At 42.5% G+C, this 25,661-nt stretch overlaps 1 protein-coding gene and 1 long non-coding RNA gene across 7 annotated transcripts in view; one reads left to right on the top strand and one right to left on the bottom strand.

The window, feature by feature from the left end:
- The window catches only part of Pxb (pxb), a 244,252-nt gene that overhangs the window by 7,215 nt on the left and 211,376 nt on the right, over positions 1 to 25,661 (bottom strand). For all 4 annotated transcript variants that reach the window (XM_070662526.1, XM_070662528.1, XM_070662527.1 and 1 more), the window contains 3 exons: positions 15,569 to 15,800; positions 5,110 to 5,221; positions 453 to 809 (listed from right to left, as the gene is read on the bottom strand). In XM_070662526.1, coding sequence (XP_070518627.1) covers positions 453 to 809; positions 5,110 to 5,221; positions 15,569 to 15,800 — 701 coding nt within the window. The remainder of the gene's footprint in view (positions 1 to 452; positions 810 to 5,109; positions 5,222 to 15,568; positions 15,801 to 25,661) is intronic.
- The window catches only part of LOC139106061 (uncharacterized), a 61,163-nt gene continuing 36,218 nt past the window's right edge, over positions 717 to 25,661 (top strand). For 2 of the 3 annotated variants that reach the window (XR_011546289.1, XR_011546287.1), the window contains exons 1-3: positions 717 to 3,815; positions 20,785 to 21,132; positions 21,304 to 21,341. This is a non-coding gene — a long non-coding RNA (uncharacterized lncRNA). The remainder of the gene's footprint in view (positions 3,816 to 20,784; positions 21,133 to 21,303; positions 21,342 to 25,661) is intronic. The other variant, XR_011546288.1, reaches the window with a different exon arrangement.

Here is a 25,661-nt window from a genome sequence, read left to right as displayed (position 1 = left end):
ATATCACGCGACGGGTTTCAACAAATCCAGAGTCTAAAAAAGTTATCTCTCGATCATGTAGAAGTGCTACGCGCTTTAGACAAACATTAAAATAGCAAACAGTTCTTCGAAGGGCAGGTAGAAGAACGGCACCGAGAAATTCGAGAAAGAAAAAAAAAAAAAAAAAAAAAAAAAAAAAAAAGAGCAGCGCCGGGTCGGAGTCGAGAGGCCGATGTGTCGCCGGCCAATAATGTAAGAACAGTAAACAATTACGTAGTGAATAAGCAAATATCATTGTTAGTTTAGAGCCGTTGACTTAGCCTCTACAACTATGAAAAATCTTCCGAGCGGAATTACTTTCCTCGGGAAATGTCTCCGTGGTCCTACCTGTCTCCATCGTCCTTTTTACACACGACCTCGCTCGTCTCTCCACTTTTCTAAAATATCATTATAATTTAGCCGCTGTGATTTACCTGCGACGCTAGGGTAGAGCTGAAGCAGCGCATCCAGCAGCATGCCCTCGTGGAACTCGCCCACGTCGTGACTCTTGTCCCGTCTGCGTCGGTCGAGGCTCCTGGGACTGCGACCGCGTCGTTCGCGCGGTGCTCTGCCTCCGGCGGGGCACGTACCCCACGTGGGACCGTTGCTCGAGGTGAGCATTCTCGCCTCCGACGGTTCGCCCACCGACAGCTCATCCTCGGCGAACTCGTCCTCGCTCGCTGGCTTGGACGCGCTCGCCGTGCGGTGATGGTGACGATGATGGTGATGATGGTGGTGTAGACGGTTTCGGGCGTTCAACTCGCTTTCCTCGTCCGTCTCCGGATGGTCCCCTGCAAAATCGAAACTCGTTTAAGGACGTAAATTTTAACGGTACTTCGAATCGAACGTACGCATCGAGAGAATGGATTCTTCATTCCTGACGGTGGAGCGAAGGGCTTAATTTCATTTGCGGTTAAGTGGTAAGGACTCATAAATTCCAGGAGAAAATCGGTTCGGAATGGAAGATGTAACAATCAAAGATTTTACAGCTGGAAGTAATTAGAGCAACCCGCGATCTATTTAACCCGATACTTCAGCGCTGGCCTGAAATTTTGTTCCGCTGGCTTGGCAACACGAGACTCATTTCGCTTCTTCATTAATTGCCTCGCGTTATTTCGTCGAAATGTCGCGGCTGAGTCGCGATCAATACTAACGACACGCAAGACGTGTACGTATACGCGAATACACGTTAAAAAAACGAGGAGAGATCGTATAAATAATCATGGATAAAACGGATATTTCGAAGCGGAACCTGAAATCGGCAGCTGCGAAAAATTGAACTGGCCCATCCAATTAATTTTTATCTCGCGGCAGAAGCGGAAGAAACGCGATCGCAGAGGTCGGTCGGAAACGAGAGCGAAATGGAGAAGGAACGCGCCCGAATTATTCTCAAACAGATTGAAGGTGTTATCGGACTGACTCCACTCTCGGCATTAAATCCGCACTTTGCTGGCCATTAAACCAGTCGAGATACCCTTCGCCGTCTTGAATGAGTGTCCTCTCAAAATATGCTCTGCTTTTAGCGAGGGTAGGGACCTTTAACCGTTCGACGTCATCTCGTTGATCGGAAATCCGTCATCTTAAACTTTTCGCGGATTTACAGAAAATTATCAGTCAATAACAATGTAAATTATTAGAAATTTAATTGACAATTACTTTAGAATTATTTATACAATTTTAAAATATTAATTAATTTGGTGTAAAAAAAAAATATTTTATTCTATCGGAATAAATTCTAGCTGTTAAAAAATAATTATATTTAAAAGATATAAAAAAAAATTTTTAGTTTGAAATTATATGACGGCTTTAGAAAATATTAAAAAGCACTTTTTGCAGTAGGGAATTATTCTGTAAAGGGTAAGCGACTTTATTTCAACAAGGGTTCAATTTGATAAGTTCTACGAATTTTGTAACGCGCGAGTTATCTTCCTTGTCGACGTGATCATCGAGTAAACCCGTTAAATTCTCCGGCGTTTTTACAAGCCCGCAAGGGACAGGACCACCCTCTTCGAGATCGATGTTCCCTCTCATCTCGAAACCGGCGAACGACGATGCGTACATAGCGTATATACGCACGAGCTCTTGGTTATACGACTAATGCACGCGGTGCAGCATGTATATTCGATTACCAGGTCCTCGTCAAACGTCGAAAGCCTCATCACCATACTAATTAGCCGTCCAACTAATGGGAAGTATAAGTCAGAGGTCGTGTCACGCTTATCTCCCTTCGGTAAAATACACGACAGCATAGAAAAGGACCACTGTGGAGAAAAAGTGATAGCAGGAAAGAAAGAAAGAAAGAAAGAAAAGAGAGAAACAAAGTGAAAGAAATTATGAGAAAAACAAACAAAAAGGCGTAAAACTGTGCTTATCAAGTTTGTTTGTTAAAAAAAAATTATCTGTTTTATGTCTGTTATATATATATATTTTTTTTTTTTAATATTTTACTTTCATAAAAAATTAATAAATTTGAAAAATTGAGATTATTTAGACGTCGTAAATTTAATTTCGCAGAGTTCGAGTCTCGTGAGCGAATTTATATTTCCATTCAGATAACAAAGATTTATCTCTGCTAATTCTACCGGTAATCTAAAAATTTACGGAATTATGTGCCAGTTTTTATCTTGCTGAGCACCACGAAACGCGTGCGTCATTTATTTTTACTTTTACATTAAAGAAAACTATTTTACATTTAATAACTTTCAACTATGTACTATAGTTATACGTACATACATATTTTACATGGCACTTTAAACGTTTCTCGTTAAATGTAATTCATATATATAGATGTTAATTAAATTACAAACGATTGATTTAATCGATAAGTATCCAACAATTACAAGTTCGCGATACATTAGGTTGAATGTAGAATATAATATTTGATGTATAAAGTCTTTTATAATGTGTTCAACTTCGTACAAGTGTCGGTCACGGTATGCAAAAATATGTATAAACAAATCTCGTCTAGCGGTCGCGTGGGCGGTGTACGTGCCTCGAGCGGCTGACGTCACTCAGAGGTCGAGCCAGACGTGCTACACACTACGCAGAGAGCGGACCTCGTGCGCTACGTCGCTCTACAGTAATTACATTTTTATGCCAAAAGCTATCGGAACTCGCGAATTAGCTTCTTCGATTAACTACCATTACGCGTAGAACATCCGCGAGGTGAATACTTGTCGTAGAATACGTACAATTGTACATAACCTCGTAGTATTAATTCGCCACGTGTCTGCTCTGTACATTCCTTTGCTGTGTCGATTACTTTTGCCTCGTAATTACAATCTTGTCGCGGTGAGTGGACGAGAATTTATCTAACCAATTGCTTTTCTTTCTGTTTAGATAAAAGTCTGGAAAAGCCAGCGTACTTTCGTCGCCGATATCAATGTGAAAACGAACCGCAGCCGGTTCGTCGGCCGTTTCGGGAGTGCCGTGAAGTAATCGGACGTGTGATTTTGCTGTACAAATTTTATAAAGCTTTTAATGAACAATTATATTTCATCGTTGTAAAGACACCGCGGCGGTATTCGCGAGTGAGGATTTTGTGTGGAAGAAAGATCCGATCTGACATCCCTACGCATCTAGAGAGAAGGTGGAGGCCCGAAAAGGATATCTTGTCTCAGTGGAGCAACTCTAAGGTGAACCTTATTTTTTAATTTATTTCGATAAAGTTAGAAGCGCATAAAAATAATAATTTTTTTTTTCAATGAATATAAAGTCGGATGCTCCTACAATATAAATTTTATTTGTGTGTTATAGATTGTTGCAGTTATAAAAACTCCACTGCTGCGTATCGATCGGTAAGTCACATATATATTTCTTTTTTTTTAATGCGTTTTAGAGAAGAATATTACACGCGAAAAAATAATAGCGAATAAAATTTATAAAATAATAAAAATAATTAAAATTAACGAAATAATAAAAATTCGGTTAACATACGTTTGTTCTCGCGACAGTGAGCCAAGCGAGAGAATAAATTAGTATCATGGACAAGTGTCAACAATTAAATCTTTGCATTTGCTTTTTAAAATAAAATTTCATATTTTTTTTTTTTTTACAAATTTAACTCCTTGCAATCTCATAGATTTTTACTCATACAAATCCCACCTTTCTTTTCCGGACATTTTCAATCTCGCGAACCCATTGAACTCTGCGGCGATCGAAACTTCCGCGACACGCAAATTTTCACTTCCAAAATCCTTCGCGCCGACGTTCTTAAAAAGTTCCATCGGCTCTTTTTTCGCCCCATAAATTTCCCGACATTTTCCGCGGACTTTCCCGTAAATCGCAATGCGTGCGAGTCTGCCGGATTATTCTGATAAATGCAGCCCCGCAGTTACCGAGAAATAAACCAGAAACGAGAAGTATGTGGAAATGGTAAAGGGAGGGAACGAGGAAGTCTCGCAAAACACGCGTTAGTCGATGAGATTTAAGGCTAGTTCAACGCAGCCGCATGTTAATCGTGTGTTAAGCCAACCGACAGACGGACACACCGTTTCGAAAACTCGTGCCGTACCTATACGTTTATCCCGCGGGCATGTTCGACTGCGAGGATACTCCCCGGCGTCTTCAGAGGCAAGTTTCATCTAGAAGGAGAGTGCGTGATTTGCGTTTCCATAGAAACGTTAGGACTCAACATTGCCAAGGCAAAAAAAAAATAGCTTCGCGATTCCACAAATCATTCGTTCTTTAGAAATTCGTACAAAAATGTGCTCTCACTTTCGGTATTAAAATGATTCATTGAGTATTAATTATTATTTGGTAACAGTATTATAAATGTTCCATTTTATGACCAGCATTGCTGTACATAGTAAAAGTTATTAAAAAAATCCTAAAAAAATATCACTATATTATCTTCCTCTGTTGAGCAAAGTGCTTTGCAGAAATAAAATATAAAACAGTTTTCCGAAAGTTTACTGCGCGGCGAATTTATTATTTTAATACCGAATCGTCTGAATTTTAACTCCTTCGCCGTTGTCGCGTTCGCATTTTCGGAATTTTCCGGTGCAATTTTTTCTCGGTAAAATCTGCGATGCGTAAAAGGAGAGGCCCGGACAAAGCCGTCCAAAGTAAACATCGATTATCGGCACTTACCGTTGCTGAGCTCCTCGTAGACAGGATTATAAAGGTCCTGTGATGTGTAAGGATCAGGTCCGGGGCTGCTGCAAACGAACACTCCTCTTCCGCCGTCCTTAACGTCCAGCATCTGCCGTGATAATAACAATTGTAAATTATAACGGGTAAAAAAGCGCAACGCGATTAAAAAAAAAAAATATATACATATACAGGGTGTCCCACCATGTGTGGAAAATCTCGGATTTAAATAGATATTGAGGATATTAGTATAAAAGTCGTATACCATTTTGTAAAATTCTTAACCGTTATTGAGAATTTTACAAAATGGTTTAGGACTTTTTTCTTTGTTTTAACAAGCTCTACCTATTCCCAAAGTCTGTCTACATGACTTTGGGTGTACAACGTATATGTATAAATTAAACGCCGCATTTTTTTGCGGAGTCGAATAATATCTCGTAACTGTTACTTACATTTTTCACGCGAGAAAATTTCATGTAAAGAGCAACGTAAAAATACTAGAAATCGATGAAACTTTAGCCGTGAGTAATTGAAGATCGCGGAGTTCCACCGTGATTAATTTCACGTTCAATACAATCTCGATTCCATCGCGATATAATAAATTGTACACCGTTTGAGAATTAAGACCGCCTCCATTTTCCTCCGCGCTTCTCGCGGGGTTGAAGGGTAATTAGTCCCGAGTTGTGACTAAAAATAGGTCAGCTCGTTACAAACGAGTAGGGGTTCGCGCTTCCAGAGTTGTTTTACGAGGCTCTTTAGGAACGGCGACTTGTTTACGACAACGTTGGAAAACAATTAGCGAATAAAGGAAAGAGACGCGGAGGGGCGGGCGAGGGACGGGATACAATGGAGGTGAATGGAAGAAAATGGCGAGAAGGAACTTAGGGAATGATTGGCACGGGTGCCAGACGAGAACTTTAACACTCTTTCGGAGCATCCGTGTTTTCTAGCCGACGATTAACTCGTCTCTGCCCTTCTTGAACTCTCACCCCTTTACCTCTCGAGTCGTGATTCCAGAAACGCTGACGCAGTCACCGGAAAAAACGAGGGTGCCGAAAGTTAATTCCTAAATTGGTATATAGGAAGCTTGTACATCACGAGAGAATAATAAATAATAATCTTATCGCGCGAGTGAAAAGGATACGAAAACATTCTCAATAGCTAATCACGTTTTCGTTCGCATTTTTGTTGACGGATCGTATAATTGGTCCTGTTAAATGCACCAACGGCAAAAATTTTTTTTATAAACTAATAAGTTTATTTTTATTTATCCATAATAAAAATGTCCACTCTTATCAGTCTGCGCTTTCGCGATCGTCGATGCGCTCAAATATTTCGTCTATTTCGAGAAGATCGGAGGGTTAATCGAATATCCAATAGACAGCTGAGGGAACCGTGTGTAACAGATACACGACATAATCGCGGACTCGATTTAATCCCTTTGCCTCGTCCTTGTAATGGCTCATATGTCGCCGTAAGCCTGCCACAAGCGGTTTCCAGTCTCCGTGGCGACGGTATCCGTGTTCTATTGGTTTCCGAGCTGAAAATCTGCTAGCAGCTGGTCTCCGATTCGGCCAAGGTGTCGCGTTAACGGGTGTAAATGACACGCCATGCTCCTCGATCTATCTCGCTATTACTCTTGCTCATCCTGAGGCCTATAACATCCTGTGATCCTACCGGATATGCAGGGCGATTGAAACCGGTTTAATTTCGCGGCTCAGTTTGCCGGACGATATGTATGTCATATTTTTCCGATGAAAACAGAATATCTTTTCAACTTAACACGTTTTATTTTAAGGATTAAGACGCGCTATATATTTAAAATTAGAAAAAGCTCACATTTAGAGGGGTAAAATTGATATCGAAAATTGATTAGCCGAGCTGAAGCGATCGGGAAATTTCCGCGAACATCCCACGTGGGCATTTATATTCATTTCTCGTCGCCTTGACGCGCGCGTTTGAATTAAATCTTTCAAATAATCATAATATCTTTTGATATCTTCGTTTTAAAATCGCCTACGTGATCCCGCGCGAAATCTCGCGTATGATTAATTTATAATGTTCTCACCCCGGTAGAATCGTAATACGGCTTCGCGTAGAATAGAACAATTGCGTGACGTAAATTCGACCCTGTGTCCAGGGGTTGACACGTCGCTGATAGCACGTGGGAGGTTTGGGAGGTAGGGAAGCTGCGCCGGGTCTTCTATCTAAAATTATATCGCCCGAATTGCGCGACCCGCGTTTCTCTTCGGCTGCTTCTCGACCGGATGCTGGACGATCGGATCGAACCTGGTCGGCACCTACAGCGCGTCTGTTTTCTGTGTTTCTCGAAATATCACCCGCGACGGCGATACGGCAAACGCGGTTCTTCCGTTAAAAGCGTCAACGGTGACGTGGGCCGAAAGGTCGAACGTCGTCGTTGATTTTGCAAAACGTCGAAAAAATAATGGATATATGTATTCCGTCGAGCAACGTCCGATTCGCGAGGTCAATCGATCGCGCACGGTTTCATTGTACACAGAAATATCGCGAAACATGGTGGATACCGCACGGTATTTCCGAATAAAATGCTATTTTACACGCGGTATCGGTTAGCATATTATGTTGTAACAATCGCGGCGAAAACATATTGAAATATCTTCAATTTATCAATACGCTATGCCGTATTTTTGCGCGCGCGCGTATACACGTGCACCACAATAAAAAATCGGTACATCGAGTTTAAAGTTGGAAGCTCTCGTGTACGATACAAATAAATTCTAAATCTAAATATACCTTTACAATATTTTTCTAAGGCGATGCAATAATTTTATTTAATCTCACCGTGAGATATATGTACACATATATTTAAAATAGAGTTTAATCTCTGATAAAATTTAAATGTTTATTTCTGCCCCATCGTAAAATTGTTCGCGTGATTTTTTTCTCCATTCGAGTACATTGAGTATCTGCGATTGGATCGTTTCTTCCTTTAACCAATGAATGCTGAGATGATTATTTTAATTAAATTACTGCGGAATTTATCGCACACAGACCTACGATAATTTTCACAATTTTTATCTTGTTCCGGTGACAAGGTAATTTTTACTTAAACGTCCTCTCGCGAGAAATAGAGTCAGAGGGGGGAGAGAGGGGGCCTTTCGAAAGTCGAGTTACGAGTTCGCCAAGTCGCATGTCCAACCTTCGACCTCTCGGAATTGAGTTAGGCACCATTAGCGCGAGCACGAGATAGAACGAAGGCGAAACCAGGTTTCCTGAATCAAACTTCCGCTCATAGCTCATCTAAACGACGTGAAATGGCGAGAGAACTTTTTTCCCGGACGACTAATAAAATGTATTTCACTTTTAATAAATAAAATAAATAAATAAAATCAAAGTAGTGAGACGTGTCGTTTTCGATCATATTAAATCTCAACATTCGAAACGTTTTAGCTACATAACTTTCACGATCTTTCTATCTAGCTTTTATTCCGATTGTTTATCAATCTTTTACTTCCTGCCGTTTTATTTTAGAATATTCGGCGACAAACGAAATGATCTCTCATTTATGAGAAACAGAAGGCGAGCAGGCCTCGGCTTAAGTCCTCGTAAAGGTGCTGCCGTGTTTTTAGCCGAGTTATGAGACTTGGCAGAGTTCCACACGTTCAGAGAATTTTCAATCTTCCGGCTGAGGAGTTCGATATTCGGCCGGTTTCACCCGCGCGCGCGCGCGAATCTGATTACCCTAATGATTTTATGGTACCCGACGCGAGTTTTACTTGGCCGGAGAAGCGGAACGTGTAAAAACGAGAGCAACTTCGCCTCCTCTTCGCCTTCCTTCTCTTCCGCCGGTATTAAAATTCTATGTCTGTTATACGTCCTCCATAATGGCCGAGCTGGTGCTCGTGGGGGCTTTTGAAAAGTTGATCGCTTTAATGATCCCGCGGCTTCCGTAGGCGGCCGGCACCTCGCTAAACTTAGATCTCTTGGACGTCGGCGACAGTGCATACTTAAAACGCCTTAGCCGGCACAAGCGGTGGGCGGGAAGGTCGTCGCCTCCTCGTCTTTCCTCCTAACTGCGAAAGTTCGCGACATAAATAATCAGGAACTTTCCTGAATTAATTTCAATCGATCGGAAAATTCGGGACTCCGCCGATAGAGCCTCACCGAGAAACGCGAGGCACGAGAAAAATAAATTCTTGAATGTTTGACATTAATGATGCGGTGAAAGATCGAGTACAAGATAGCAACCTTTGTATCGGTATCGATAAAAAAATGTCCATTATCACATTTGTGATTTATACATATTTCCTCCTTATCTCTTTTCGGATTAAATATCAAATAACATTCTCCGAATGAATAAATTTATCTGGTTCTCATATCTAATACTTCTAGACATATCATATTATATTTCAATAATTATGTGTATTAATTGATATACATATATATACTTAAAATAAATTATTGAAATATACTACATCATATAATATGATACATTTAGATATATATTATATATTATACATATATATATACGCTGAAATATATATCGTGACTACATCCCATTTCCCAAGCCGCTAATTGTTAGCTGCTGCGCCAATTGCATTAGGGTTCTAAGTCCGATGTGGCTCCCTGCCCCCGTCGTCATGTCGCTATTGCTTTACAGATACAACGACCCGAGCTAACGACGCGGCACAGACGCGCGTAATCGAGCCGACAACAGGTGGATGTTAGATCGATAGACTTCCGCCGGCGGATTGGCCGTCTAGCGGCTTATCCCGTACGGCACGGCGAGATTTATGACGGAATCGATAGCGGCAGAAAGAACCCGAGGACGAAATAATTACGGCTTGACCGTCGTCGGGCAAACACGCGCGAAACAGCTCTCCCGCGACTTTAACTCCGTCGTGATACACTCCCGTAGTCGAATCCCTACACGAGCTGTAATTTCCTTATCATGTATATGATTTCGGTAACATTTTAGCTCCGCGCTGCACTCAAACTGCGCGAGAAACACGAAAATCTCCTTATCACTATCGAAACTCTTAATGAATTTTCTGATTTCAAGGACCGAATATCGTGCCGAATAAACAGAAATAAAAAAAATCGCCGAGATAAAGAAAAAGCGCTCGTCGACAGAGTTAAATTTGATTAATTGAATTTACAAGGTTTATCGAATAACGAATTAATTAAAAGAGTTAAATAATCCCACTTTAAAATGGAGATGTGGAGATCTAATTGTTGGCGCTTTTCCGCGATGTTAATTTGTTTTTTTTTTGGTTACTTTGAAGCTTCGCTATCTGCGCGTTCGACCTTCGGCTAGGAATTTGGCCGTGACGTTAAAATTGTGCGAAACTACCCGGCCGATGTTAGTTTACCTATCTCACCTGTACCCGAGTTAATGTATAAAGGAATTTACATTATGCCGAATATTATGTTGAATATTTTCTTTAATGTATGACGACTCTGCAACGTCGTGATACTTATCGATTACATGTAGATTATTCACATAGTATGTCTCTTATCATTTTTTTTTACGATAAAAAATTCTAAAGTTACAAAAAATCAAGCAATTTATTCAAACTATGGATATAATTTTAGCAATGTTAAAACTTCTAATAAAAATGCAAAATTGAAATATTTAATTGCGTCCCGGAGTGTTCTCTTTTTATTTGCGCGGAGGCAACTAGCACGTGTTTGAGGCTGAATCATTTAAAAGGCCGGCGGACATTTCGAAAACGACGGCATTGCATACGTGATTTCGGCGGCAGGACGATTTAATAATATTCAAATATTTGAGTTTTACTTGACCTCTTTCCGCGCGCTCGCCGAGAGAAAACGTCGCCGGAAAGTGCATTTTTAGAGAAAAGGCAGCCCTCGCGAGAAAATGCGAAGCGCGGAATGGTCGGTAAATCGGCGACACGTAACTGTCGGGATTTTCTGGTCTACCAAATTCTTTTGATTCGCTGACATTCAAATATTTAAGCCTGGTGCGACTTCGTGCTCGCGAATCGACAAGCTGTCACGCGACGAAAGAGGATCGCGCGCGAGAAAAAGTTTTCGAGAGCGCGAAATAAAAAAAATAAAAAAAACCCGAATCTAATTGACACGTTGTCGAGATCGTTAGATTATATTACCCAAGAGAAGCGGAAATTCTAATTTCCGTTAATTTCATCGGGAACGTCCACGTATCGTGAAATAGAATCAGATATCCACTCTCGGGCAAAGCGGCAAAGTATTTCATTCGATCTCGGGATTTCTAAAGAAAATCCACACCGCGCCATTATTCAAGTGGAGAACACTTTTTATTTCTCCTTGGCTCTTATTTCCGCGATGAAAACCAGATCTTGAAAAATATACAGGGTGTACAGGGTTGTATCTGCGGATCCTTTCATCTGCAGATATATTTGGATTTTTCATTTATCTCTTTTAATTCCAAGAGTTATGACTTCGGTATAGTAATTTCTTTTTCTCGCTCTTTACATTCGCTTCAACGGTCAGAAATTAAAGTCTAATTTATCTCGCGCGATCAAATAGAATATGTAATGAATTATACGTTAAATTTAGTTTCGTTCTGTTCTAATGTGAGAAATAAAACCTCACGCGTCGCAAAATGTTCCGAATGCTCTTAACGTTGAAAAAGTCACAAATTGCGAAAACAAACTGTTATTCGCCAAGTTATTCTTTTAGTTTTTTTTTTATATCTTTCTGTGCGTCTTTAAAATATTTTTTAAGAGTTCTGTCAATACTTCCAAAATCATAAGTTATTTTTGCGTCGCTCGAATATTTATATATTTTAATTTTCAAGTAACAATAGTCGCTGCTAAGCTCCATAAAGGAAGACGTAAAGAATTTAAAACGCGCGTTCCTTTTCGTCGGTCCCTTAGCAATTAAATTATACGTAGCCCACGCGAAGAGAAAGAAGGCGAAGAAAAAGATTCTCGCGCCACGCCACGCCGCGTTACATCGCTAGATACCTCCATTTGCGAAATTAGAGATCTATTCGCCCGCGAGAGATGGCAATCGCTCTTAGAGAGCAAAGGTGACGCGGCACAATGGTGGCGCGTCAATCTCTCACCCTCCAGAAGCTTCCCTTCTTTCTCCCTTTTTGACCTTCCGCCCATTTCTTTCTCCGCGGATTTGTCCTACTTTCCTCTTCATCTTTTCTCATTTGAGTGAGAATTCATCACCGAAAAAGAACTCGATGACCGCATCGGCGTCGGCCAGGACTTAAAACTTTCCTTCTTTTTTTTTTATTTCCACGGGAAATCCCAGTTGAAAATAATCTACTAGCGTCGTCTAATCAATGCGAAAAATACTGAAATACTAATCGGCGTGATGAGCGATACAGGTCGCCGCTGCATATCTTTAGTCAAGTAGTAGAAGAAAAAGTTTGAACACAGAAGTGGTTATTCCGTGTCCACGTGCATTGCCATTGTGTCGGGAGACAGTTTTGGTACACGAGCAAAAGCTAGGCATTATCTTTCGTGCGCGTCCGCGTCTCTATTCGTTCTCGAGAGACATTTGCTTAAAATAATCCGCGGTCTTTTGGTCGATCATGAAAGGGGCGATCGTGAATGGACGCCGAGGGATGGGATTGTGGACCGGGTCAATAACCACTCCTCGTCAAATTTTTCAGCAAAGTAATTTTATTTTCCTTAAATTTCTCCTCCAAACCACCCTTGCTCTTTCTTCCATTAACTCAAGATATACACAGGACCGTCGTTTCTCGCTCTGCGCCTCATCGAGCTCGCGGCATTACTCATGGGACACCGCGCCAACCGTCCAGTGAGGTGTATAATAAATAACGACGATAATAATAATAGACTAATGATAATCATAATAATTGTAATAGTACTAGAGACGGTGGTGGCGATGACGGTGTCCCTCGTTCGCAATTATAACGACAGTGTTAAATTACAGATCGAGAGATTAAATCCTCTCTTTTGCTCTCCGCGATGCTTCGACGGACTTTCGTGCGAGCGTCCTCGTTTTCTTTCTTTCATAATATCTATGTTCATATATGCATATTTATAATATATATATATTAAATCGATATATTGTTTTTCCGTAAAGACTATTTACAAAATTACGGACCTAGTCTCTAAGCTATTTACAACCACAGAGTGCGCCCGGCCGCCGTGCCTGCACAACCGACGAATAAGGCCCCGCGCGTTCGCCCTGTTTTCCTTCACGCTTTCCTTTTCTCACTCCCACGTAAAGCGCTCTCTCGATTTGTTAGTGGTTGGGGGTTGCGCGGGCACGGCTCCGAAGTAACAAAATAAATACTGACTAGCCCATCCTGGCGTCTCCGCCTCGAGTAGCGGCGGCGAACGAACGAACGCGCGTCGATGGGTGAAAGCTCGCGTGATTCGAACATTCCAAGTTGACACAAATCAATAAATTAACAAAAGCCACCTTTTTAACGAGAAAATGTCGGGTCTCTTCTGCGAGAAGTGTGAGTGCGCCGATAAGTGTTGAATGCTTATTTCTGTTGTTGCGTATATAAAGTAGCGTATCGTATCTTTAACAGAAGTAAGCATTCGAGCAGCTACGTTGCGATTGTCTTCAAATATTTTTGCTTTTCTCTGGCATTCGGATCACAAGACGTTTTCTTTCTTCAATTACTATAGTAATTGAAGGCATAATTATGCAATAATGAGTTGATCTCTTTAAGCGCAGTGCGCGTGTAATCTCTCTTTCTTATTATTTCTCTAGAAATGTGAAAAAAGACTAGCTACAGTTTTTTATTTTTTTTTATTTATTTTTTTTTTAATTTTTTTTTTATGCCGGTGAAAAAGCGTCGTGTGATTTGAATTTTTCCAGAATTTTCAGACGTACAGCTTCAGATAGATAGTTAAAAGCTTCCTGTTTAATGAAAAGCGCCAAGTCGAATTAGTCAGCATTAAAAAAGCATGATACGTTAGTGTTTTATGTTCTAGCGCTCAGTTTACAATTCGGTGCACAAAAATCGAGTGCACGAATACTGATCGACTTGTCGCGGTTCATTAAAGCCCTGCCTTGTGATATACTACAGCTTACGAAAAAAAAAAAGTTTACAAATTAAACGTTAAATCAGAAATCGGCAGCGCGCACACCCTCGTAGAGAAAGTAAGAATTCGAATCACGAAGCACACACAGCCTTAGAGTCAGTGTCAATGGAATACCTGGTGCTATGCCTCCGTCCGCTCGCCGGAATCCGCAGGGCGCCAGATAATCTACGATAACCCTAGGCGAGACGCATGCAGTTGCGTCTCTCTTACGCTACGACGTCGCGTCGCGCCGCGTCGCGTCACTTTACGTCGCGTTACATCGCGGTCGCGGAAGGAAGCGGGAAGATAGGACGCGAGAGACGCTCGGTAATCGAATGTCGCTTGGCCGACTTCCGCCGACGCGAAATACTAGCGAAGATATGTTGGGAGCTTTCGCCTCGGGATACGCGCTCAAGAGACCGTCTGGATCCCCGAGTGGAGCCGGCTGAGCCTTACGCCGCCACGAGGCTGTCAATCGACGGCCAGGACGGCACGTGTCACGTATTCTGAACGTGCAGGTAGACGTCCTGCTCCGGTTGACTGAGGAGGTGGTGTATCTGCTGCATAGTGCAGAGCGGACAGACCTCCTCCTCGGTACCGTCGGCGACGAGTCTCCTAGCAGCGCCAGGCGCCCTTCTACCGTAGTCAACGATGTACGAGTAGCCGTCGGAGTCGATCGAGCTCGACCGCGCGGTCGTCGAGCGGAACAATCGCCTGCTGTTGCTCGGTTGATTCGCGAACTCGCTCCGACCGTATCTCGCAGCCTCGAGCTCGGAATCTTTGAAGTCTATGTAAGAGTAGCCCTCGGAATCGACAGACAGCCGCCTGCGACTCTCCTCCCGGGCCGTGAGCCTCGACACCGCCTGCCCTTTAGGGCTCGACGGCGTTCGAGCAGGAGAGGCACGCGGTCCGAGTCGGTGGGTGGGAGTGATAGGAATACCGGAGTCTCTAGGTCTCGCAGGAACTCGAATGGTAACGTCAGTTGGGTAACTGTCGACGGTCAAAACATCGAGATCTCGACACGAAAGGTCACTACGCGATAGAATAGGCGAGGGTGGGGTAGGAGGCGAGGGAGGCCGGTGGCTCGTAATGAGGGCATTTTGCGTGGCTAACAGCAGGTGACTGTCTCGTAGGAGATTATTTTCGTTTCGTAGTAACGGGCTGTTCGCCCCAGTGCCGCCTGGAACGAGTCGAGCGGCGGATGACTGAGCGGTGGCAGCAATCGACAAAGGAACTCCCTGTGATTTGGCTAGAAGAGCACGCGGTGTTCGATAACCGCCCAGGACCGCCCGCGACGGCTTGTCCTGAACGCGTAGTATCGACCTGGGATCGCGGTAATCGAGATAGTCGAGGTGATGCGGCTGCGGGGGTCTCGTTTCCCTGCGTGCAGGTAGCAGCGGTGGTTCGCGTGGTGGCGAGGGAACCCGCGGGTGGGCCTCGGGATTTCGTACCTCGATCGTCGGCGCCTGCCCGTGGCTCGTCGGCAGGTGATTGTGCAGCTGCGAATGCGATACCGCGTGATCCTGTAGATCCTCGTAGAGTACGGCACCGCCGGCGCCGCCGCCGCCAATGCCGGGGCCCGGATGTGGCTGGCCGTCCGGCAACACGCGACCCCGTCCGGCGACCGCCGCTGCGCCCGCTGCGCTCTTGCACGGTAACAGGTTCTGCACTTTCCGCTTGTGCCTGTAGCAGATGAAAAAAAACAGAATGTTATTAGATAAAAACAATCGTCAGAACAATAGAAATTATGAATTTCAAAAATCTGCCTTAATAAAAAATTGCATTGCGTCAGCGAAACTAGATTGTTCTTATTGAGAACAATAATAAATCGAGCTGTAAGGAATATTAATGAAACCGCATTCCATTTTTTAAGAATTTTCTTTAGTATCGTTTTCCCTTCGCGTGTAATTTTTGCAAATTCAGGGAGCGCATTTGAAATTAAATTCGGTCAGTCGGGACGAATGTTATATCGATTCTATATTGTTGCCTCTGGTTTCATTCGAAACACCATCTCGGAAAGCTCGCAGCAAATTCCTCAAGTTGGACGAGCGGAGGATGTTGATATTCTACTTTGCTCTCATCTCCTACTCCCTCTTCTCTCCTCTCCTCGGCGTCGACCAGCCCCCGTCGACACACCAGATTAGTTGGGAGCTCGTTGCAATTGTTTGTACAGGCGGGCGCTTTGCTGTGGGCGCGCTCGAGAGCTTTCCTCGGTGTAAACTTTAATGAATCGGGCACTGCGTTTGCCTATCAGCGTCGTTTTACGCGTATACAGGGTGTTCCAGAGCTGCTTCTTCTTCTTTACTATCATTTTGCAGTTGACATTTTTATTAAGAAAAAACATGCATGTCGCAGCTACCGAGTAATTGACAATCAGACAACGAGAGTTCGTCACGGATTAGCGCGTGAAATTTTAAAACTACCCCCCGAATTTATAATAATTTATAATGGAGTATTCAGAAGTGCAGCGGTGTTATTTTCGAATTTATTTGGTGGCAACCAAATTTTTAATTGTTTCACATTTGAGGACAAGAAATTGTGATAGTTTTGAGGTACCCGGTACATCTTAGGAGCTCTGCCGCATTCATCATCTCCTACGCGAATTAACATATGCTCGACGAGCGCATAATAACGCGGCCGTGATTGCTACTTGGCCAGTATCCGCGCGTATTGTACAAATACACATCTGTAATATGCGCGCAAATTGGCACATATTCTCACTTCGAATTAACATCGCATCTTCCGCGAACAATCTAATTCTAAATCGCGCCAAACCTAACGTATCTAACGTACGCGGATAACCGTCAAACTGGGTTACATATCACCGTGTCTTTCGATATACGCGCACATTTGTCTCAAAAAGACGAAATAAAGTTTTAAAAAAATTACGAAGCCCGACGGCTCATCACGTTCCCGCAGTTCCTCGCTGCGAGGTAAAGACACGACGTGGTTATCAGAATAAATGATCATTTTTTTGCATACTTTAATATTTCGCGCTACGGGCGAGGTTTTCCAAGCGAGTGAAAAGTATTATCTCCTCGCGCATATACCACGTTTCAGACGAGATGTGCTCAGCAGTCCATCAAGTATTACCTGCGAAATCTCGCACCTCGTAGAGCCTTGAAGTGATACGCGCGCATCTCTGACCTGTCCATCACGGTCACAGTCGTCTCCCGCGCTAATCACAGGTCGCGCCGGCTAAAGCATTTAAACTCGCCCGACTGCGGGATTCACTTATCCAAGAGAGGATTCGCGGCATAAACGCCGACGCTGACGAGGGTCGACGAGAGTTCTGCCGACTGGAGATAATGACGCCGGAAACATACGGCCGCTGATCTCCGGTCGCTGGTTTCCTCCTTTTTAAAGGGATTTCTTCGTCAACGCGTCGTTGGCGCTACGTGAATCGTGAGAGAAATTGCGTGTAATTTATTTAATCCCATAGTTCGTTACGGAACATTGCACTGAGTAATTAAAAACGAATGGGGCGCCTTCTAGAACTTTTAAAATACATCGATAAACCTTTATTTTCGGATTTTCATACATAAATAATAAATTGTTTAATTTACTCAAAGTAAAATAAAATCTTCACATTAGTTTCTCGATGAACAATTATATGTATATTTTGTACAAGTTTTTTTAGAAACTCATCATTATATATTTTATTTACAATTTTATTAAAATAAAAAATTAAATAATTAAAATAAAAATTTGACCAAAAATTATAACGCAATGTTTTTATGTTCACTTTGAAAAAATTTCAAATATTTCGGATATATTTACAGTACAATAAAATAAAAAAACGCACGCGTGGGACTTTGGGAAAAACCGTCGAGTTCGCTTCATAATTATTTCTTTAAACATGGGAAATCTTTAGTTTGTGATCCTGCGCCTTGCATCTTTTAGGATAGCGCAGACATCGATGGTATCTGCATGTATACGTTCATGTATATTCAAAGGCCGGAGTGCCGCTTGGCTCGCAAAGTAGTTTACCCTTCAAGTTTTAATTATCTAATTAACTCCGTCAGTTCGATAATATTTGCCCGTGTAATTAAACCACAAGGTAAGGTTAACAACTCGCGCTGCACTTTCAGCAGTAGGTCGAGATGAAGCTAGGGAAAGATCCACGTTTTCCGAGCCGAAAAGAACTTCCGACATTTGTATTGTCAATGCCGATACCGCATATGTCATATCGATTCTTTTCCTTATATGTATACACGTCGTCATCGTAAAGATTTTTCATTACTCTCGTCTGCAATCATTGGCGCCCTTTTTCATTTTCTAATAGATTTTATTTAATCACGCGACAATACGGGGAACGGCGGTCGATGGGCGACGAGATCGAAGGAAACCCTGGGCTGTTGCCGGCCGGTTTCACGCCTCTATCGATTTCAAAAAGCGCGGAGGGAATTAAATTAATGCCTCGTATAAATTAAAGATGCAAAAGAAATTCTGAGAACGAAGATGCAAAAACGATTTCTTTGGATGCTATATTTTCTTTATGAGAAAGATTTCTAGGAGGTATACTTTTTAAATTCTCGAGAAAGGGTTTTTGTGTGTTTTAATGACGAGACCTCGTGAAAAATATCGTTCCCTCGACTTTAATTTGCTTAATGTTCGAACTGGGCAGCAGGTTTTCGATATAAAAGCGGTCCGGGTCTGAGAGCGAAACGACGACGCGAGACAACGTGTACGTTATACAGTGTTCCTCGGGATCTTTCTCGGGCGAATGGAGTTGAGGGAGCACCAAAGTGAATTCGCTCGATGCTAAGCGCTGAATAGGTCATTTAAGCCGAGCTTTTAACTCGGGCTAATTAACTACCGTTCCCCACCCGCCGTCGCTCACTCGTGCATTTCTCTCTGTTTCCTTCAACTTTTTTGACTCGCACACATCTTTGTGCTCGGATAATACACGAGACAGAACAGTCTACCGATCATTCAAACGCGTTTTTATATGTATATAGCGATAAATAGAAATTTCAAAAATATCGCAATATTATATTTTTTTTATCGTTTAATTTTACAGAATACTTTTCTTTTTTTTTAATGTGTAAGAAGCGGTCGAGATTTTTCGGGGAGAAGCCGTGACCATATCAATCATATCGAATTTTTAAAAATAAACCGGGAAACAGAAGCGAATGCGGATGAGAAGTCGGACGTAATAGAGTTTGCAGTGATCGATAAGCCGGCTAGTTAATATCGAAGGTAAATATCGTCATCAGAAATACCCGTTGTTATTACTGGGAGTGTCGTCAACGCCGGGCATCATCCCGAAATCCGTTTGGTACATTTGTTTGACGGCCCGATGTAAAACCGAATCTATCTCGTATCTGCACGGGGAGGAGGAATATTGTTTTGCCTGCTATCGTGCCGTAGGGGTTGGCGCGTGCTTATCAGCGGGGTTTAGCATACAACGGGCATTATTCCGGTTCGGTCATGCGAACGGCCTGTTATCAGTGACGGCCCCGTCGAGGTCCTCTCATCGATCCTTACCCGATCTCTCTAGCCCGGGGTGACGGTCCTTTCGTGAACGAGCCCCGTTCAAAACCCTTTACGACCACGAAATGCGAGCTGCTATCAGCGGCACGGGTTTACGGTCGCGAATAAAAAAAAGAAGTGATTTATCCCGGCGATACGCTTGCCGGCGATACTCGGGATACTCAAATCTTTGTAACGTTCCCCGTTTCCGATATCCGGGAAACCGGGACTACAAAGCGCAACATTCTCTGTATGACTTGAAGCGTGCGTCGTTTTCTTATTTAGCGCTTAGGAGTGCGGCATACGGCGCTTGATGTGCTTTTGATACACGGATGCAACCGCAAGCAAAACATCTCGAAATATTACAAATGCGCGTCTTATACGTACTCACTGTTCTTTAGATTTTCCAATGAAGAATAAATACCACGAAGTTGCTCCCATTTTCCTTTTTTTTTTTATCTGAGTTAAACATTTCAAAGCTTGTTTCAAATGATTAGTCTAATCGACTAATACCGCGATATAAGATATAAGTGAGCGGCGTACGTGCCGCGCGCGAGCTACGTTTCCCCCACTACTCCCACTCTCGCCTCTGTCTTTCTCCAGCGGTCGAGCGAGACGTACGTACGCAGCACGTGCTCCGTACGTATTAAAAATCTATGTACAATCGACGGGCCAGGGACACGTAATCTGGCGCGAATTACCTTCCCGGATTAATTGTGCGTACCGGCGACCCACGTCTTTTGATACAAAGTAAGTAGAAACCTCGTATACGCGTACACTAAATTCGCGTCTCTTTGCCGTAAATGATGAAGTGTCGAAAAGTACAATCGGGCTCGAGGGATGAGTGTTTCGATCGACCAGTCCGCGATAGATTCGGGAGATATTCGTTCGTGGAATAGCGAGGAATGCGAGGTCTGAAAATCTCTGTTAATGTATTTTTATGGCTGCGTAGCGACCGAGACTAGAGGTCGGTCAGTCACGCGCGCGGCGTACACATCTCGCACGGTTATTAGGTGAAACGTACATTAGTATACAATATTAGCTGATGCATACTGACCTTCGCGATCGATAACGCGTACATGTTAGGTATATGTAGAGTGAATACTTCACATAAATAAGTTGTAATTACTTGTAACGCAGTACGTTTAGTTTTCGTCAATTTTGCTAATAAAATATAACTTTTTTGTTTCAGATTAATCTAGAAAAAGACTCAAAGGAGTACCAGCCTTACATCCACGTTGGAAAAAAATGAAAGAAGTGTCGCACGCCGAAATTATACAAATACGAACCGCAGGCGGTTCGTCGGTCGCTTCGGCAATTTCGAAAAGTATTCGGGCGTCATTCCTTTATATAAAAAATTTTTTAACGGGAATGCCGTGGACTATCGCGCGAAAGTGTTAGATAAAAAAATTAATTCTCGCGACAATTAATCGGGCGCGTTCGCGAGTGTCCAGTGCGCGGAAAGATGACTCGACACGTCCCATCTGAGAGGAGGAGCAGGCCTGGGACGGGCATCCTGCATCGGCGGAGCAACTTTTAGGTGAGAATTAATTCTTTTTTTTTTTAATTTGTCATTTAATTAATTTAATTTTTTTTTTATTTAATTTTTTATTTATAAAGAATCAAAAGAAACGCGTAATTTTTTTTTTTTGTTTAAACATTAACTGTTTTCGGCACGTCTACATTAATATTGTTTAATTTTATGTTACAGTCACCGGCAGAACTCAACAACTCCGCTGGTGCAGATTGGTAAGTCATACAATTTTTTTTTGTGTACCACATGTATGTAATTGGGGTCTCAAAAAATAGCGCGCGCGTAGCGCTATTAGGATAAAATAGGATTCCCTTTTCAGCTTCTTTTTTTTATCGTTACGTTCGTTATTAAATCCTGATTCGACGATAGAGAATGGCAACGAAAATTTGCCTGCAGAAAAACGCAAACGCGCAGGGCGAAGGTTTCTCGAGTGGTTTTTAAGAACCGTCGAATTCGCGCGAAGAGCGTGTGCATGACGCCCGCTTAAAATATGCGGGTGTTCGGTATTACTCGCACCCCTTTGGTAGTAAATCGATGGCCTTGCACCAGCGTGAAACGAGAGAGGAGGACCTTTACGGTCCGCATTTTTTTTCAGGGTAACGAGCATAAGGGTTGCGATTGACTGCGGGTGGGTACTTGCCGCCAAAAGTGGTTTAACCTTTGCGCGAACAAGCGAGGTCTCTAAAAAGTAGGGAAGTTTTTAGTTTACCACTTAGTTTACCACGACAGAGTCACGATATATTCTTTCGTCGGTTACGTCCCAATAAAATAAGATCATTGTCTTATCGCTTTTTATATTTCTCGAAAGAGCGGGCCTTTTACCTCCAATTACACGAAGAGGCGGGTTTCATCGTCAAATTTATCGCTCGATCTCTTCGGAATATGTAGCAACGAGAAGATATATAAATTGATAGAATAAACTACGTTTATTTGCAAAAAGTAGGAACGACGTGGAAAAGTTGCAGTCTCATGTTATTCCGCGTTCCATAAGTTTACTCCGCGACAAAATGTCAAAACGCGCAGGATTGAGTGACCGGTAAAAAAACGATTATTTATGTATTTTCTTAGAAGAAAAGGAAAAATATGTCACATCGCGTGAACAGCTCAAATAAACGTGGAACTTCGGCGCGCGGGTGAATTTGTGACGTTAACAAATTTCTAAACCAAAATACCGGCGAGTTTGCGCCAGACGCGTCCGAGAGCAAGTCTGCCGGCACATTCGTAACCAATAACATGCGGTTTCGTCCGCAAATTTGCACTGTCCGGATGCGAGACCGCCGGAAAAACCGCCGCGGTCGAGCCGCTCTCCGCGTCGTCCGCTAACAATATAATTAATACGCTATCCATTCGCTAATCCGTCGCGACTCGATTGCGCGGCGTTAACAGAACGCCAGCTGGAAAGTCCTCGCAATTGCGCTGGCAACAATCTAGCAGAGAGACTTGCGCAACAATGCGCAAATAATCCAAGAGTAATCCACGAAAATAAAAATTCAGCGAGATATACGGATTGTAACGGTGCGAAAAAAAGGGCTTAATATTTATTTTCCTTCCAATAATAATGAATATCGATGCGTTTTTGCAAGGCTCCAAGTGTAATTAAATTCCGTAATTAAATTAAGATTACATCGCGTGAATAAAATTTCGTGCAAAGTATCAATAAATCCCGAGTGTTCTCGACGTATCGCGTTTATCGAAATCGTTTGTCGAGGCAGGAACAAAGGCAAGCGTTTCGCGAATTTTATTTACTTAAGCGAGTTTAAACAATTTCGGAAGCACATTAAGCGTACGCGAATTGCAGCCTACCCTCCGCGATGTAGTTTCGGTTCACCCGAAGTTTCCATTTGCCGAGGCGGTTCTCTCGGCGAGACGTTAACAGCTACTCTGTGTGATACGTAAGTTATGCTCTGTAAAGCCGGCAATCTCGAGTTGGAAATCCGACAAATATGTAACGCGGCATTAACGGCGGTAATTTACAAAACTCCATCTCCGCGTTTGCTCCTCCGGGCGATCACGCATTCAAAAGAGGAAACACGTATAATGAATATGTTTAATTCTGCTTTGAATATCCTAATCAATTATCGTTGATTCATGTCAAGAGAATAAGGAAAATTATTAGTTGAAATTACACGTATTAAATTGCACGTAAGCCTGTTAACATTACTCCCGCGTATCTGAAGTTTTATGAAACAAAAAAAAAAAAAAAGTAAACTGTGGAAGACTTAAATAGTAATTATGAGAGTTTGTTCTTTTGGATATTTAATCATTAATTTCGAAGATTATCCCCCGAAACTTGCGTTTTCCGGGAGGCAGTTTTCGTTCTTCATGGAAATTCGAAACGATGCGGAAGAAGGAAAACGGTCAGGGCGAGGAGAGGCTTAATAAGCAAATATAATTACGGGTTACGAAATACTAGGCTAGCGGGACAGGGATCGGAGGTCCAAACGAGTTCCGAAACTGTTGCAAAGTTCTTAAGAAGCCACACGAGCTTGCTGCTTTCCCCGCCATCCTTTTCATCTCCTAAACAGGTTGTGGCATGAAAAGGAGGCTGTTTAATATTTGATGGAGGGAGAGAAAGAGAGAGAGAGCAGGCAGAGAAAACTAAAAACAAAGACAAAGAAGGATATATATAACTGATGAAAGTTTGAGGAAAGGAAAACTAATCCGGTAGTTGTTTATACGTGCGCGAGGTAAACGAGAATGGAGAACGACGACGCCCCTCGATTGAAACACCGCGGACATTTAAATTGTAGAAGTTTACGAATAAATTTGTATGTTAAGGCTGAGGAAAGGCACGGACGCCTTTTTTTGGGTCGACGCAGGCGATGGAATTTGCCTAATGAGCGAATGTTTGCGAGGGAAGGTAAATGGACTCTAGGAGGGAGTTTTTGGGAGTTGGAGGGAATCTTTTGTTTTTTCTTTACCGGACTTTTTCAGACATTGATGCTCGCTGTTAAACAGCAAATCAGGGATAGGGTTGAGATCGCGCTACGAATAATATACAAGGGTGAAATAAGCCTTGATCCGATCTTTACGCAAAAATATAAAGTCTGTTAATAAATCAGTAGCACAATCTCTATTATCAAAATTACAATATACAAATATAATATACAATATAAAAAATTAAAGCCGATAGTAAAAATTCGACGAACACGTCTTGCGGTGTATTGATGGAATACGTTTCATTAGTTAATCGAGCGGGACTAATCATATTCGGGATATCGAGAGGCGAGCGAGTCAAGTATCGTAGTAATCGTAGTACAAAGTAAGAGAAATGAAGATGATTGTTGAAATGCAGGTACCAAGAGGGCGAGATAAGAATTTAATAAGTGAAACGGGACGGGATTAACTGTCCGGCAGGGTCTTCGCGATAAGAGAAAAAAAGAAAAAGGGAAATGTTCGATTCGCGGGGATGCAAACGTAATAATGATTTCAAAGATAGCTAAAAACAGAGGCGAAAGCAACTGCGAAGTTTCTCATATGTTTCGCGGAGGAGGTTCAACGAACATTCCGTCAGACGCATCGTACTTGGACGAGCACACAAATGAAGAGAGCTATGTCCTTTGACGCCGAGTATTAATGTCGTTTCACGGTCTATTTCGAGATCGTTACCTCGAGATATTGCGGTACGCGCCGATCAATCGATTTTACACTGTTCCTTCGTCTTTACTGTGCTGTATGAGCTCGTAATGACGGTATCGAACAAACTTGCATTTTCCAACGGAGCGAGGGGAAATAATTACGCTCGTTCGAATATAAAGTTTTATTGGTACTTCGAAGGTAAAACGATCAATTTGCCTGAATGTAAAATGCAAGACGTGCAATAAAACGGTACGCATAAAGCACAAAATATTTTCGTTTGACCTTAGATTTGTTATTAGATTGTTTCGTGTTACAAAAATGTAAGTAACGTAATATAATATAATAATGAAAAAATATAACAGTAGTATAGAAATTATGCTTTATCTCATTTACGTTGAACTATCGGAGGATTATCGCGAGACGTCTAAAAGACGTTGGCCGGAAGATTTGAGAACCAAGTTCGCATTTTAGAAGTGTCATACTGGCGCCCTGACAAAGTTCAATCTGCGGGATGGTCCGAACGTGACTGTCACTCGTCAAATTCGAATCCGAACTTGATTTTCTCGCCTATTCATGCATCCGCATCTGCTCATCGTTGAATATTCAAGAGCCGTTCGTCCGATAGGTGGTTTAACTCAGTGATGAAGGAATAAAAATATGGAAAGGAGGGAAAAGAGTGGCATAGGGAAAGCGAATATTATGCTTGGAAACGCGAGGAAATTAGTTCTCGCCCAAGTTTTAATATCCGTTTTATTTTATTTCGCGCAGCCGGTCGGATCAGCGGCAGCGAATTCCGCGTCTCGCGCCGAGATCGCTTCTCTCACGCGCGCTTTAACAAAAGATCGGTGGGTAGGGGAGGGGGAGGGATGGACGGGACGAAGTCGGAGAAGCGCGATCGAGCAGCCAATTTCCTAAGCAAGGATTACGCTTCATACGCGGGAAATTAAATTTTTGTA

Source organism: Cardiocondyla obscurior, linkage group LG10, assembly GCF_019399895.1.
Source record: "Cardiocondyla obscurior isolate alpha-2009 linkage group LG10, Cobs3.1, whole genome shotgun sequence".
In the NCBI taxonomy this organism is placed as follows: domain Eukaryota; kingdom Metazoa; phylum Arthropoda; class Insecta; order Hymenoptera; family Formicidae; genus Cardiocondyla; species Cardiocondyla obscurior.
This window is presented reverse-complemented; position numbering and strand designations above follow the sequence as displayed.